General features: G+C 42.0%; 1 protein-coding gene across 10 annotated transcripts in view; it reads left to right on the top strand.

The window, feature by feature from the left end:
• The window catches only part of LOC115075772 (ankyrin repeat and fibronectin type-III domain-containing protein 1-like), a 1,084,545-nt gene that overhangs the window by 1,051,858 nt on the left and 15,584 nt on the right, over window positions 1-17,103 (top strand). For 9 of the 10 annotated variants that reach the window (XM_029576526.1, XM_029576522.1, XM_029576523.1 and 6 more), the window contains 2 exons: window positions 11,817-11,882; window positions 16,249-16,886. In XM_029576526.1, the coding sequence (XP_029432386.1) occupies window positions 11,817-11,882; window positions 16,249-16,886 (704 nt within the window). The remainder of the gene's footprint in view (window positions 1-11,816; window positions 11,883-16,248; window positions 16,887-17,103) is intronic. The other variant, XM_029576524.1, reaches the window with a different exon arrangement.

The following is a 17,103-nucleotide window of genomic DNA, read 5'->3' as shown; positions in this document are numbered from 1 at the left end:
TTTAACATGTAGTAGGACTAATTTTGGGTATGAGGGTTTTCAATACTCTAAAAGCGATTACTCATAAAGAGTTAAAATTGTTGCTGTTCTATAACCCTGATTGGTTTGTCTGTTGGCAATAACCTTGTAAGACTGACTCATTTCCCATTGTTGGTAGTCAGGATTATGATGACTTCCTTTAGGAGTGTATCAGGGCACCAGACATCTATTTGGCTCACCAAATCATGGCAGATTCTCACAATAGAAACATGATTTCCCAGACCAAGGATAAGAATTTGCTTTTTTAATACTATTTGGTCACCCTTTCTTGAATATGGTAAAACACGTTTGACGTCTATTTTCAAACAAATATTCGTCAGATGAGTTATCCAAATAAAGTTAGACAGATAAGTTATCTGAAATTTAATTTGGGTAAACACTCTGCTGAATATCAGCAAATACATTTATCTGGGTATTTACCTTTGAATATTGCAAGTAAGATTTCAAAGTTATCTGAGAACATGTTCCTGGATAACTTTACCGGATATATTCAAAGAATAATAGCCATTTATACAGTACTAGATTTAAATAAAAAACAAAATACAGCTGAATGGGCCTCCTGTCCCAATCCCATCTCCCTCCCCCACCCTAGTGAAACCATGCTGACCCTGCTGGCGAATTGCCTTTCTCTCCCCAGTTGAGTTCATGTTGTGGGCCTATAAGCTTGAAAAGCCTTCCTCTCCCTCTCTTCCACAAAAAGTCAATAAATATTGAAATCACAGGTCTACAACAGGAAGGCACCCTCTCCGTCTTCTCCCTCTTAAACTCCTTACTGTAACCAGGAGCTCAGATCTATCATATGGCTATTGTTCTATCTCTCTCCTCCCTTTTGCCTCCAAACTACTTGAACATGATATTCACTGCCGCTGTCTTGACTTTCTTGTATCCCAAGCCATTCGTAATTCATTCTAGTCTGGTTTTCACCCTTTTATTCAACTGAAACAGCCCTTGCCAAAGTTTCCAATTACCTGTTTATAGCTAAAACCAAAAGCCTTTAATCAGTCCTTATCCTCCTTGACCTATTGTCAAGGTTTCTGGAGTCGTGGAAACCCACCTGAGGAGCAGCATGAGACTGCAAGGCAGGACTCTGGACTGAGCAAGGGGCTGGTCTTCTGCCTAGCCAGTTCCCTCCCCTGCAAGTTGAGCCCTTGGGTTTTGGGGGCCAGTAGTTCTTTACAGTGGCAGTACATGGTAGTGAGTCCATTCAAGTTAGAACCAAACTAGACAAGTCAAGGCTGGACAGGCAATTAATGGATGAGGCAAGCTGGGCAGGCTGGGCAAGGCAGGCAGGACTTGGTACATGGAGGCAAGATAAGACTAGGTACTGGGCAGGATCTGGAACTAGACAAGATGCAGGCTGAGGCAAGGCAAGGACAGGACTCTGGTACAGGCAGGACTGGACAGGATATAAGAACAAACATGACTGACAGGGCACGACAAGACTAACCAAGCTCAGGACTAAACAAGGCAGACTAGGGCAGGAGTTAGACAAGGCAGACAAGGATAACACTGAACAGAGAACATATAAGCCCGAAAGCAACAAGGCAGAAGCCCAAGGCAGTATGCTACAGGAAGGCTTGGATAGGCAACAAGCAGGGTACTAGACAGAGGTCCAAAGACCTCAAGGTAGATACAAGGCAGAGCAGGCCAAGGACCTCAATACAGTTCCAGCACTGCTCTCTACATTAATGGTGGGGGTGGAAGGGAAACAGAATAAAAAAAGGTTACTAAGAGCCAAGAGAAATAGATAAGTATGTGAGAGAAATAAAAAAGTGCGAAAGCTTGCTGGGCAGACTGGATGGGCCGTTTGGTCGTCTTCTGCCGTCATTTCTATGTTTCTATATGTTTCTATGATACAAGGCAGAATTGGCCTGAGGGCCTCAAGGCAAGATACAAGGCAGAGTAGGCCCGAAAGCCGCAAGGCACAGAGCAAGCAGGCCCAAAGGCCACGAGGCAAGGAAAAAGGGTCAAGTCACAGAGTCAAGAGTGACACCATGAGATAACAAAAGTACATTGGCAAGGCTGTGTTACATAGGGCTGAGACTTAGGCAGGGCAAAAGCAGCGAGAAGGATCTTAGCAAGGTTAGTGGTAAGGCTTACTGAGGGCCTCTGCTGGTTAGAAGGCATTATTGTAGGAGGCAGCAAGGTAGGATGAGGCTGTGAGACAAGCGAAATTCTAACACCTATCTGCAGCTTTTGACACTCTCGATCACCACTTATTCATTGATACTCTTTCCTCACTTGGATTTTGGGACCCTGCTCTATCTTGTTTTTTCTTCTTACCTCTCATTCTGTTATAAATGTTATAAACGCTTTGTGTTTCCTCTAGTGAATCCTATGCTGCCATCCCACTATCAATTGGTGTGTCTCAGGGTTCTGTCCTGGGCTCTCTTCTTTCTCTCTCTATACATAAGAACATGCCATACTGGGTCAGACCAAGGGTCCATCAAGCCCAGCATCCTGTTTCCAACAGTAGCCAATCCAGGCCATAAGAACCTGGCAAGTACCCAAAAACTAAGTCTATTCCATGTTACCGTTGCTACTAATTCCATTGCTACTAATTCCCTTAGTGCTCTTGATCTTCTCTCATGGTTTTCAATGCATCTTTATGTTGATTCCCAGATTTACCTCTCTACACCAGAAATGTAATCAGGAATCTAGCCTCAAATCTCAGTCTGCTTGTCTGACATTGCTGCCTGGATGTCACACTACCACCTTATGTCACACTACCACCTTATGGCTAAGACTGAGCTCGTTATCTTTCCCTCAAGCCAACCTTCTCTCTTCCTCCTTTCTCTGTTTCCGTGAATAACACGGTCATCCTCCCAATCCCCTGAGCCCATAACTTAGAAGCCATCTTTGACTCCTCTCTCTCCTTCTCTACATATATCCAAAACTCTGCTATAACATTTCATTTTTTTCTCTATAACATTGACAAAATGTTTCCCTTTCTTTCTGAACACACTAATAGAACACTTAACAACTCTCATCTCCTCCCGCTTTGACTATTGCAAACTGTTCCTCACAGGTCTCCCAGTGAGCCATTCGTCTCCAGTACAATCTATCCTAAATTCAGTTGTGCGATTTATCTAGCACCAAATTCGCTGCATATAATCCCTCTTCTGAAGTCACTGCATTGGCTCTCTATCCTTTCCCACATACAGTTCAAATTCTTCTTACTCACCAACAAGTACCTTCACTCTAAAGCTCCTCACTACCTCTCCTCTCTTCTCTCTCTCTCTCTACATCTCTATTTCTGCATTCCACTCATCAGTCGTCCCTCCTGTCTATGCCCTTTTCCTTTACCTCCAATTCCCGACTTTCAGGCCGATACAGAAAAGTTCACGGGAGAGCGGGCGAGCGCACAGGCCAGTGTCCTGTGCGCGCGATTCAGTAAACCAAAATATTTAAAATAGGGCCCGCGGTAAAAACAACGCTAGGGACACTAGCATGTCCCTAGCGCCTCTTTTTGGACAGGAGCGGCGGCTGTCAGCGAGTTTGACAGCTGACGCTCAATTTTGCTGGCGTCGGTTCTCGAGCCCCCTGACAGCCACGGGTTCAGAAACTAGAAGCCGTCAAAATTGAGCGTCCGGTTTTCAACCTGTGAGCCGTGGGCTGATTAAAATTTTTTTTTTTTTTTAACTTTTGGGACCTCCGACTTAATATCGCCATAATATTAAGTCGGAGGGTGCACAGAAAAGCAGTTTTAAAGGCTTTTCTGTGCACTTCCCCGGCGCCGGCAGAAATTAACGCCTACCTTTGGGTAGGCACTAATTTCTTAAAGTAAAATGTGCGGCTTGGCTGCACATTTTACTTACTGTATCGCGCGGGAATGACTAATAGGGCCTCAACATGCATTTGCATGTTGTGGGCGCTATTAGTCTTGGGGGATTGGACGCGCATTTTCGACGTGCTATTACCCCTTACTGAATAAGGGGTAAAGCTAGCGCGTCGAAAACGCGCATCCAAATGCCGGTTAACAGTACTGTATCGGCCTGTTTGTGCTTTCAATCTGGCTGTATCATGTGCTTGGATTAGACTTCCTGAGCTGGTGCATCATACCTCTCTTTTCTCGTTTAAATCTCATCTAAAAACCCACCGTTTTGAGGCTGCTTTTAAATCTTAAGCCTAATTGTCTGCTTTTAACCTCATTAACAAATTTTAACCTTTGTTTTACTATATGTAACTCTCTAAGTCTCTTGAGGAGTTAAATATAATTTATTATTTTACTTTATTTTACATGTTCAATCTGTTGTGTTTTTAGTTTAACAGCTATTAGACATAAACTAATGCTTATTCTATTTATTTTGTATTTAATTTATTCATTGTTTAATTCTCTTTTAATTTGCTATATTTTATTATTGTTCAGTTCTGTCCAATTATTATCATTTTACCTTCTTTTATATGTTCAATTTGTTTAGATTTATAACTTCTGGACATACACTATTTGTTACTCTACTCGTTTTTTCATTCTGCATTTTTCATTATTGCTATTTACTTTTTTATTTGTTTTAATTTGCCATATTTTATTGTTTAATCAGTTCTACTTTTATTTAATTATTTAATGTGTTATCAATTTGGGGGGGGGGGGGGGTTTGCGTTAGTTTTATTGGATTTCTTTTAGTAAGTTTTGATTTTTTTCTTGTTCAAATATTTGTCTTGGTTACTACTATCTGCTCTTATTTTCTTTCCTCTCTTATCCTTTTTCATGGTACCGTTATATTTTTTCTTGACTCTCTTTTTCTTCTTTTCTCTTAATATGTTTACTCTACTTTTGCTTCAGTGTTCTTTTTTGGTATGCTTTACTATGTCTTCTATCTGTGGTAATGGTAAATATAGTAACCTCTTTTCTGACTATTCATGGCCTGCTTGTGTTATTTCTCCTAATTCCCTCATCTCAGTATCCCTCCTTAATTGTTCCTAATGTCATTTATTATTTTTTTTTGCAATCTGCTTAACGTTAGATCTCTAGCAACCAAATATAATTCTATCAATGACCTGATTATATCATTGAAACTTCAAGTCTTATTTCTCACAGAAATTTGGTTAAAAAAGGGTGATATTTTTTTGCTTGGCCCAAGTGTGTCCCCCCAAGTTCTCATTCTGTTATAAATTTAGAAGCCATTGTACTGGTGGTGGGGTCGCTGTCCTCTTGATAAGTTTTTACACATCTATTAACTAGAAAACAAACCCTCCAAATTCATGGACTATTTGTTGATTCAATTCTCTTTGGTGCAGCTTACTTTTCTTTTAATCTGTAACCCCCTAGATCCATCACTGGCCTCAGTTTCTGACACTATGGACTTTATTGCAGAATTATCTACACCTTATAAAAACTTGGTGATTTGGGGCAATTTTAATGTCCATGCAGACAATCCTATTCGCCCATTGAACAAGAAGTTTCTTTCATTGACTCATGATTTGGGCCACGTTCAATGGGTTTTAGGTCCTACCCATGAGGCCAGCCTTACATTAGACCTTATATTTTCCTCCTTACCAGACTTTTTGGTTTAGACATTTTTTTTCTACCTCCTCCTTTTTATGGACTGATCTCTCCTTAATTATGATGCTGTTAAATCGATTCAAGAATTGAGTCTATATGAAGAACTTAAAGGATAAGGACCTAGAACTTCTTATTGCAGACCTTGATTCTTTCCCCGCTGATTTTGATTCTGACCCTTTAGGATCAACATTTGGAATAGTACCCTTGGCTCAGCATTTGATAAAATTGCCCTTCTGGTGCAGTAAGGATGAACTTCTCAACCCTGGTATTACTCTGCCTTCGAGTTATAAGGAGACAAGTTTGCCACTTTGAATGTCATTGGTATAAATAAATCTATTGAAGACAAAATTAAATGGACCCAAGCCAATAAATACTATCAGAAATCTGCTCAGCCAGGAAGAAATAAATGTATAATCAGATTAAGAATGCAGAAACCATTCTTGTCAGTTATTTAAAACAGTAGTTTTCTTTTCCAATCTACTAGATACTTCATTACCATCTAATACATCAAGTTCAGATGATTTCACTGATTACTTCTTAGATAAAATTAGCAACATTCAGAAGGACTTCGTGATTGTTATTTCTAATTCTCAGCCACCCTCTTCATCCCTAGGTAGTACCTCTTTTGCTTTAATTTGACCCCAGCTACTGAAATCAATATGTTTTGAAATCCTTTCATCTTAACACACATTCTCTGGATTCAATACCATCAAAAATTTTGAAGACCATTAATTTAGTTTTATCTGAACCACTCTCTCTTATTGTAAACTCTTCATTAATATCTGGCTTTCTATTTCAGCAGCGGCAGACTGGAATAGTTTGTTGTCTTTTGAAGAAAACTACTTTAGATCTCTCTGTGTTGGCCAATTGCAGGCCTATTTTCAATCTCCCTCTACTCTTAAAGGTCATTGAGAAGATGATTTTTGACCAGCTGTATGATTTTGTGGCAAAAAATAATGTTCTTCACCCTGGTCATTCAGGTTTCCGATGTGACCATGCTACAGAATCTGCATTACTGGCTTTGGTTAACAATATTAGGGACTAGGCTGATGGTGGGAACAATGCAATCATCGTCCTTCTGGATATGAGTGCAGCCTTCAACACCATTGAACAAGATCTATTTTTCTTCTGTCTTGCAGAAATTATCTTATTGGTATAGCCTTGGTATGGTTTCATTCCTACTTGTCTGAATGTTCCTTTTGAGTTGTATGAAATAGTGAATCTTCAGCCCTTAAATTTTCTTCCTCTGAGTTCCTTAAAGACCTGTATTTTCCCTACTTGTTCTAGTTATTCAGAGCCATGGCTTAGGGCATCTTTTTTTTCAAATGATATTCAAATATCTGCTTTTGTGAAAAAGGAACTTATTTTATGTCTCCCTTACTGAATTTAACATCTGTTTAGACCAAGTGGCAGATTGGTTGTCTGCTCATAAACTGAGGGTCAATCCATCAAAATCAGAAGCTTTATGGGTATGCCATTGGAACACTGACCCTTCTGTTTCACCAGTTATGCATGGAACCTTCATTCCCATTAAGCCTATTATTTCTACATTGGGTGTTCAACTGGATTCAGATTGTTAATGACCTCATATGTTTCGTATATTGCTCAAAAATCATTTTTTTTTATCTTTGCTTTATTAATCGTCTGCATCCCTATCTTGAGTCACCTGATTTGAAACTATTGGTAAATGCATTTATTATTTCAAAAATTGACTGTTATAATTCTCTTTAGCTTAGACTTCCGCAGTATCAACTTAAGCGATTACAACTGTTGCAAAATACAGTAGGGATGTGAATCGTGTGCCCTATCGTCTTAACGATTGAAATCGTCTGGCAGGAGAAGAAAATCGTGTTTGGCATGATTTTTTAGTTAAAACGTTTTTTCCGATTAGTGCGCACTAACGGGAGTAGTTCGCACTAACCGGGAGTTAGTGCGCACTAACAGAAAATGATACAATTTGACACTTTTCAGGTCAGTTAAGGTCAGTTTAGGAATGAATATGTATTCCTATTGGCTGCCCTCTTATTTATTCATGTTACCAAGGTTCCCACTGACAATATATGGGGGATGGGAAATGGAAACAGTTGGTAGCTTGACAAAAAAGTAATGTGATCAGTCAATGTGACTAGAACTTATGCCCTAACCCTGATACCAGGGGTGTTGTGATCTTCCTGCACACAGTGCCCTAACCCTGACACCAGGGGTGTTGTGATCTTCCTGTACACAGTGCCCTATCCCTATTAATACCAGGAGTGTTGTGATCTTCCTGCACACAGTGCCCTAACCCTGATACCAGGAGTGTTGTGATCTTCCTGCACACAGTGCCCTAACCATGACACCAGGGGTGTTGTGATCTTCCTGCATGCAGTGCCCTATCCCGCCTGCATTACTAGTGAGAGGCTGGCTTCACAGACAGGGGGGAGCTTCCTGACCCTCACTCCTCCCCTCTCCCATGTCCCAGCCAGTGAATGGTGTGTGGGTGAGGGGGGGGGAGGAGGATGGTGAAGGGTGAGACAGCTCCCTCCCTGCATCACTAGTGAGAGGCTGGCTTCACAGACAGGAGGGAGCTGCCTGACCCTCACTCCTCCCTTCCCCCATGTCCCAGCCAGTGAATGGTGTGTGGGTGAGGGGGGGGGAGGATGGTGAAGGCTGAGACAGCTCCCTCCCTGCATTACTAGTGAGAGGCTGGCTTCACAGACAGGAGGGAGCTGCCTGACCCTCACTCCTCCGGGGTGTTATGATCTTCCTGCACACAGTGCCCTATCCCTGATACCAGGGGTGTTATGATCTTCCTGCACACAGTGCCCTATCCCTGATACCAGGGGTGTTGTGATCTTCCTGCATGCAGTGCCCTATCCCGGTTACCAGGGGTGTTGTGATCTTCTTGCACACATCCTGGTATCAGGGATAGGGCACTGCGTGCAGGAAGATCACAACATTTCTGGTATCAGGAATAGGGCACTGTGTGCAGGAAGATCACAACACGCCTGGTATTAATAGGGATAGGGCACTGCATGCAGGAAGATCACAACACCCCTGGTATCAGGGATAGGGCACTGTGTGCAGGAAGATCACAACACCCCGGAGGAGTGAGGGTCAGGCAGCTCCCCCCTGTCTGTGAAGCTAGCCTCTCACTAGTAATGCAGGGAGGGAGCTGTCTCAGCCTTCACCATCCTCCCCCCCTCACCCACACACCATTCACTTGCTGGGACATGGGGGAGGGGAGGAGTGAGTGTCAGGCAGCTCCCCCCTGTCTGTGAAGCCAGCCTCTCACTAGTAATGCAGGGAAGGAGCTGTTTCAGCCTCACCATCCTCCCCCCCCCCCTCACCCACACACCATTCACTGGCTGGGACATGGGTGAGGGGAGGAGTGAGGGTCAGGAAGCTCCCCCCTGTCTGTGAAGCCAGCCTCTCACTAGTAATGCAGGGAGGGAGCTGTCTCAGACTTCACCATCCTGCCCCCCCCCCCTCACCCACACACCATTCACTGGCTGGGACATGGGGGAAGTCAGGAGTGAGGGTCAGGCAGCTCCCCCCTGTCTGTGAAGCCAGCCTCTCACTAGTAATGCAGGTGGGATAGGGCACTGCATGCAGGAAGATCACAACACCCCTGGTATCAGGGTTAGGGCACTGTGTGCAGGAAGATCACAACACTCCTGGTATTAATAGGGATAGGGCACTGTGCAGGAAGATCACAACACCCCTGGTTTTCAGGGTTAGGGCACTGTGTGCAGGAAGATCACATCACCCCTGGTATCAGGATTAGGGCACTGTGTGCAGGAAGATCACAACACTCCTGGTATTAATAGGGATAGGGCACTGTGTGCAGGAAGATCACAAGACCCTTGGTGTCAGGGTTAGGGCACTGTGTGCAGGAAGATCACAACACCCCTGGTATCAGGGTTAGGGCACTGTGTGCAGGAAGATCACAACAATCCTGGTATTAATAGGGATTAGGGCACTGTGTGCGGGAAGATCACAACACCCCTGGTGTCAGGGTTAGGGCACTGTGTGCAGGAAGATCACAACACCCCTGGTATCAGGGATAGGGCACTGAGTGCAGGAAGATCACAACACCCCTGGTATCAGGAATAGGGCACAAGTTCTAGTCATATTGACTGATCACATTACATTTTTTGTCAACTACCAACAGTTTCCATTTCCCATCCCCCCAACCATCACCTCAGTTGGAACCTTGGTAACATCAATAGATAAGAGGGCAGCCAGCCAATAGGAATACATATTCATTCCTAACTGACCTTTACTGACCTGGAAAGTGTCAATAATTTGTATCATTTTCTGTTAGTGTTCCTGAGTTTCCATTTCCATTTCCCATCCCCCCAACCATCACCTCAGTGGGAACCTTGGTAACATCAATAGATAAGAGGGCAGCCAGCCAATAGGAATACATATTCATTCCTACCTGACCTTTACTGACCTGGAAAGTGTCAATTTGTATCATTTTCTGTTAGTGCGCACTAACACAATTTATCGATTTTTAACGATAAATTGTTAGAATTTCTATTGTAATGTGTTCTATAATGATTTAAGACGATATTAAAATTATCGGATGATAATTTTAATCGTTGAAAAACGATTCACATCCCTAAAATACAGCCACCCAAGTTTATTTATGAACTTAAAAAATATGATCATGTCTCTCTTGTGCTTCCTGTGATCAACTGTATTAGATTCAAAATGTTATCACCAATATTCCGTGCTCTCCATTCCGGTATTCCATTATATTTGTCCAAACTTCTGATTCCCTGCACTCCATCTCATTCTCTATGTTCTTCTCAACAAGGTCTTTTGTATATTCCCCCTCTCTGTCATTCGATTAGATTGCACTACAGTCTTCTTTCTCTTATCAAGCTCCCCTTCAGTGAAACAGTCTTCCTTTATACATCCAAGCAGAACTCAATTTTTTAAAATTCCAGAAAGCGGTCAAAGCATGTTTTTTTAGCCAGGTATTCAATAATTAATAATGTCCATTGCAAATTTAAGATCAAAGCTGAACTCTGTAGTTTTGTAGTTTGTGCATGTATGTTTTGATTCCATTGGTTATTTACGGATTATATTTTATGTTAAATTTTATTGTAAACCACTGAACAATTTAGTTACTGATTGTATTTTGTTTAATTTTATTGTAAACCACCAGGATAATTGCTTTTACATGTAGCATATCAACTTCAATAAATAATGTTTGTCTTGCTTAGCTTGTAAACTCTATTGAGCAGGGATCATCTCTTGGTATACGGCATTGCGCACATTGAGTAGCATTATAGGAATGTAAAGTAGTGTAGTAGTAATAGCTTGTGAGGACTTCAGGGCTTGATATCTGATGAGGAAGTTGCTGGAAGAGCAGTAGGGATCTCGCTTCAGTATGGCTGAGGACCATCCAAAGACAATAAAGACCCGCAAGTCTTTGGAGACACTAGTTCTCCCTGGAGAAAGCCATAGTTGCAGGAATGCTGTGAGATGAGAAGTTCTTTCTAGTCTCTGTTCTTCAGTGTGGTCTGGGAAACAGATTCTGAAGGTTTTTGCTCAAATAACTAAGGAGAAAAAAAGAAATGAGTATTTGTGAGTGTACTGAGAACTTGCAATTGATATCAAGTGAACAACTATATTCTCAATTTTTTCTAGTATTTTTCCTAACTTTCTGGACTTTGGAATTTTATCTCTAAAATAAATTCCTTTGTTTTCTATTTTTGGAACAACACTGTTTATGTGGAATTTTTTCTATGTTACACTCACTTTGGACCCCATAGCATTTTCCTATTCCCCAGTGAAAAGAAGCCTAATTCTGGGGCTGCAGACAGGACTTTCCCACCCCTGTAGTCACTGAAGGTGATCCCTAGTAAAGGGGAGGTTACATAAGTTAGTATTTGAGGTGATGGTGAAGTGACTTGCCCAAGGTCACAAGGAGCATCAGTGGGATTTGAACCTGACCTCCCTGGTTCACAGCCTTTAACTAGTAGGCATGAGAATTGCAGCATCTCTAATATCTGTGTATTCTGTTGTGTTGCTCTGCATGCAGATTCTGACTTCTTGGGTTTTGCAGTTCAGTTTTTGTCTGCTTATTTCTGTTTATAATTTGTGGTCACTTATTCTGTATTTGGTGAGGGTCTATTTATGTTCTGTCTGTGTGAACAATGTGAGGTATTCTACTGGTGTGTAGTTATCTATAATAGTCTGGCATGTTCTGTTTTCCCAATAGAAGGTGTATCAGTGTTCTAGGGTTGGGTATAACATTTGCAATGCTGTCATTTCATAGGCTCTGCGGACAGTTGCAGGGAGCAGGGCCCAGAGTGGTTGCCCCTTTCCATCCCACACTCTGCCTGTGAGTACCAACCCCTTTTTTTCAGAAAAAAAAACAAACTGATTTTAACCCTCCTCAAGTACATATCTAGAGATTTATTTATTTATTTATTTATTTGAGTTTTTTCTATACCGGCATTCGCGAAGGGAATCGCATCATGCCGGTTTACAATTAACAAGGAGTGACAACAATAAAATAATAAAACATTAACATTAACAAGAGATAGCAGATAGAGATAGCAGAATAACTTATTCAGCTAACTCCAAATATTACAGTGAACCAAATAAGTTATTTGTTTATCTCAACTCCTCCCCAGAAAGCTGCTAAAACACCTATGATTTATCTGGATAAATTTTATCTGGATTTGAGCTATCCAGATAAATTGTATCCAGACAAGGTCAAGTATGTGAGTGGTTTAAACCATTTTTAGATTTTCAGCAGCAGCAGGTTAAGGTTGGTACTACCTATTCTAGTTGGTTTGATGTGGGGTTGGGAGTTCCACAAGATTCAATATTGTCCCTGGTGCTTTTTAATATTTACCTTTTATCATTATGTTCTTTGTTGGAAACTTTAAATGTATTTTTTAAATGCTATGCCGACAATGTGCAATTGTATGTTTTTAGTTGAAAGGGCAGGGGCGGATTGAGGGAAAATAGTGGCCCGGGGGATTTTTCTCCATACTGGCCCATGGGTACCCAATTACATATACGATATAATTTACATATATATGTACACACCCCTATATTTCAGCATGGTCCTCCTGTATCAACACAGTACTATTTGCCAAAACTCAAAGAATAACAACACCACCTATGAAAAAGAATACAACAAATATTACACCAAAATCTAAAATATCAATACACCTCCTATCAGGACAACAGAACAGGCCAAGCTACTACAGATCCCTACAGAGAAACCACATGCTAAAAGAATGCTTCATCTGTTTTTGCATGCAGAACACAAACTCTCACCAAATACAGAATAAAGCCACATAAAGTATAAATAGAAATGTGCAGACAAAAACTAAACTGTAAAACGTATTATGCCAGACTCTATACAGTGCAACAATGGAAAAACAAAAATGTCACCATTCCTCATGAAACAATCAATAAAATCAAGATATATGAATCATAATTATAAAATCATACTAATAAAATAATTTCAAACAGCTGATGAATAGAATATCCAATAATTAAAGACTCAAGCAAATTTTGAAACCTTTACCAAACACCAATAAAATATTTCAAACAGCAGACACATCACATACTACCCAATAATTAAAATGGTAGTCAATCAAGAAAAATGAACTTAAAAAGCCACCTTTACTTACCCTCTCCAGCAGTTCTCCTACTCCTTTCTCTTGCAGGCCACACCAGAAACAGCAGTAGTTGCTGAAGCTGTCCTCATGGTCCTCTTCCTTAGGGACCACAACCAATCTCTTCTCTCTCTCTCACACACACACCAGTCATACTCTCAAGACCAGTTTCTGTGTCTCACACACCAATCATCTCCCCAACCAGTCTCTCTCTCTCTCTCACATGCGCACACACACACACACACACACACACACACAAACACACATACACACGCACAAGCACACACATACCAGTCATCTCCCTGATCAGTCTCACACATACATACGTCACCTCTCTGGCCAGTCTCTCTCAATCACACAATGCTCTCGCTCCCTCTTACACACAGGATTTCAATCACACACATGATCTCTCTATTTCACTTACACACAAGCTCTCAATCACACACATGGTCTATCTCACTTACAAACAGGTTCAATCACACACATGCCCTCTCTCACAGCCACAAGCCAGCCAAAAACATGCTCCATCTCTCTTGCGCACCCACATTGACACACAGAAGCACTCTCCCTGTCTCACATACACATTACACTCTCACAGAAGCACCTTGCTTTCAGACTTGCAGCATTTTTCACTTTTACTAAAAGTGAAAGTGATGATCCCAACCATTAAATAAGAAAACCACATTTCTATCAGAAGGCAAAATGACACCCTTCCTTCAGGTTCTGTCCTCCCAAGGGACAGCTACCCATACCGTACAGCTTCTCTTGTTTTACGCTTTCAGGCAATAAAGCAAGTGTCTTTCTTCAAACTATCAGTCATATGATTATTCATGTGGGAGATATGGAACTGAAAGACATCCTTAGTCAACTTCCCTTTTAAATGGGAAGATTCCAGTCTTAGTCATTTAAAAATATACATTTTCTAAAGGCTTAAAAAAAAAAAAATAGCAAAACCATTTCAGATTGGAACTATTTTAGTCTTCATGCTTAAATTATGCTTAAAAAAAAAAATCCAAACCCCACCTGGCATCAGTATCTTAAATTTGTGATTTTGCTAAGATGAACATTTTTTTTTTTTTTGCTTTAGTATTTGTCTCTACCCACTTTGCTAAATTTTAGTTTCCAGAAGAGGGATGCTTAAAATTCAGTAATTTCATCTTTCATCCAACTTTTCAAAAGTTGCGCTACCAGCTCAAAAGTTGAGGTATATGTATTATCACATTTCATTTTTTTTTAAACTGGAAGATTCCTTTCTCACATACATAACACACACACACACATACATACACACACACAAGCACCATTCCTTTCTCACATACACACATACATACACACACACAAGCACCATTCCTTTCTCACATACACACAGAAGCACCCTTCCGATCTAAGGCCCCCGCTGAACAGCTGGTCTCCGGTGGCGGTTAGCAGCACCGGTGTTCACTTCTTCGGCCCCCACCGGCCTCGATTTTAATTTCTTTGGCCCTCCGGCTTGGTCTCCGGCGGGGGATGAAGAAATAAAAATCGAGGCCGGCGGGGGCCGAAGAAGTGAACACCGATGCTGCTAACCGCCGCTGGAGACCAGCTGTTCAGCGGGGGCCTCGATTTTAATTTCTTCGAACCCCGCCAGCTTCGATTTTAATGTCTTCCCCCCCCCCCCCCCCCCCCCCGGCTTGGTCTCTGGTGGGGGCTGAAGACATTAAAATCGAGGCCGGCGGGGGCCGAAGATATTAAAATCGAGACCGGCGGAGGCCAGCTCCTGAGGCTGGCTGGGCGGCATGCATCTTCTTTTCTTCGGCCTCCGCCGGCCTCTATTTGAATTTCTTCGGCCTCCGCCACCGCCGGCCTCGATTTTAATTTATTTGGCCCCTGCCGGCTTGGTCTCCGGCAGGGGCTGGCTGGGCTGGCTGGGAGGCTCCCATCTTCATTTCTTCGGCCCCTGCCGCGGAGGCTGGCTGATCTTCTTTTCTTCGGCCTCTGCCGGCCTCGATTTTTATTTCTTTGGCCCCCGCTGGCTTGTCTCCGGCGGGGGCTGGCTGGGAGGCGCTGAGGCTGGGCTGAGGAAGAGCCATGTGTATTATATCATCCAACCCATATGTTACAGTCCTCCAGTCAGCATTTACTGGAGGTACCGACAGTATGAGAAGCTCGAGGCCTAGAGACTAGAAACCAAGCCCTACCTGTCATCGAGCCAAGATTGTGGAATGACTCTCTCAAGGATCTGTGTTCCCTTCGAGATTTGAACATTTTCTGGAAAATGCTTAAAGCTTCTTTTATTTAGAGAAGCCTTTTCTGTTTAGAGAATGTCATTGTTTAAAAGGGATTTAAATTGTATGTTTTGTGTTTTGACTGTTTTACAATTGTTATATGTTGAATATGGAATCCACTTAGCTTATTTCTTATTATAGGGGGACTGTAAATTTTTAAAATATATAGAGCTAGCCTACAGGAACATTTCTGCTAAGGAGAGGGAAGGATGAACAGTAGTATTACTGCTATTACATGGGGAAAACTGAGGACTGGGGAAAATCTGTCACAAAGGCATCAGCGGTAGAGGGCTTGTGTCACAGTTCTACAGAATCTTAGTCCAGTGCTCTAAGTCCTACACCATACACCCCCCCCTCCCCCCTCTCAATTTGAAGATGACCAGGAACACTTGTAATTTAAGCTCATGTCTATGGAGAAATACAAGATGTGCATTAACAAGGAGTAAAAGTGGGTTAGTGTTGTCTTACTTTCTGCACTGGTCCTGTTAATGGCAGTGAACTCTTATTACTGACCCTGGATTATAGCACTGCTAAAATTACTCTTTAGGAGCTGACTTTATACACAGCTCTCAAATGCACAGCAATAGTAGTAAATAGAAAACTTGCATGAAATGTGAAGTTTAGATAAAATGCCATCCTGTTTAACAATTTTTTTTAAGTGTGTAAGAAGCCACTGGATGCTTTTAATCTTTAAAGTTGAAGTCTTGAATGCTCCAGTGATCATGGGAATTTTATAAGTTTTGTACTTGTATATTTTTTTTCATGATGAAAATGGCTATTCAGTGACTTAGTCCTCCTCTTCTTTCAGATTCACATGGGCTTTCGGATGAGGAGGGCTCTTCTGAAGTTTTCCTAGCCACTGACAGTGATTATGACTCTAGCAGGGCTCAGAGCCCTAAGGAGTTAGACCTGGTTTACTTCTCGGGTCAGGAGTGTGGTAGGAGAAACATCCGCAGCTTGCGAGACGTCACGCCAGATGTCCTACAGACTCATGAGCCCAAGAGATTGCCTCAAGAGGACCATCGGCAGTCAGAGCTTTATGACAGTGACTTTGTGCTTCCCAGTCGACAGATTGAATTGCTGCGCATCACCGAGAAACGGCAGGCATACTGTGTCCGTACCAGCAGCCTTGACTTCCCCAAAAAGTCTTTTCTCGTCTCCAGGAAATCCTGCCCTGGCTCTGTTGACAGTTCCCCAACAGACACCAAGATAACAACTCATTGTAATTCTATTGGACTCAGGACCAGTTCTTCTTTTAGCCCAGACCATACCCAGCCTGACGACAGCCCTGAGTCAGTTTTTCGAGCACACTCAGTAGAGTGGACTCACACGTTCCAAGAGCCATTGGAAACAGGGCACTTAAACCAAGGAAAAAAGCTTGGCTCTGTCACGTTACGGGTTTTTCCTCAATATGAAACAGGAATCTCTAAAGAGACAAGTGTTAAGGTTTGTAACCTCAGTCCTGTAAAATTTTTAAAAAATCAAGGCTTGATGATGGAAGCTTGTGCAACATAACATGCTTATCAGGAAGCCCAACAGGATAAGTTTATCCGGATAACTTTAGGATAGCCCTGAGTTAACCAGATAAATTAACCAGCTAACTGAATATTGGAGTTAGCCTGATAACTTGTCCAGCTAATTCAATGCCTCCCCGTTAAGCCCA

The sequence above is a fragment of the Rhinatrema bivittatum genome, chromosome 14, assembly GCF_901001135.1.
Source record: "Rhinatrema bivittatum chromosome 14, aRhiBiv1.1, whole genome shotgun sequence".
Classification (NCBI taxonomy): Eukaryota; Metazoa; Chordata; class Amphibia; order Gymnophiona; family Rhinatrematidae; genus Rhinatrema; species Rhinatrema bivittatum.
The sequence above is the reverse complement of the archived record's forward strand: the minus strand, read 5'-3'. Positions and strand labels throughout refer to the sequence as shown.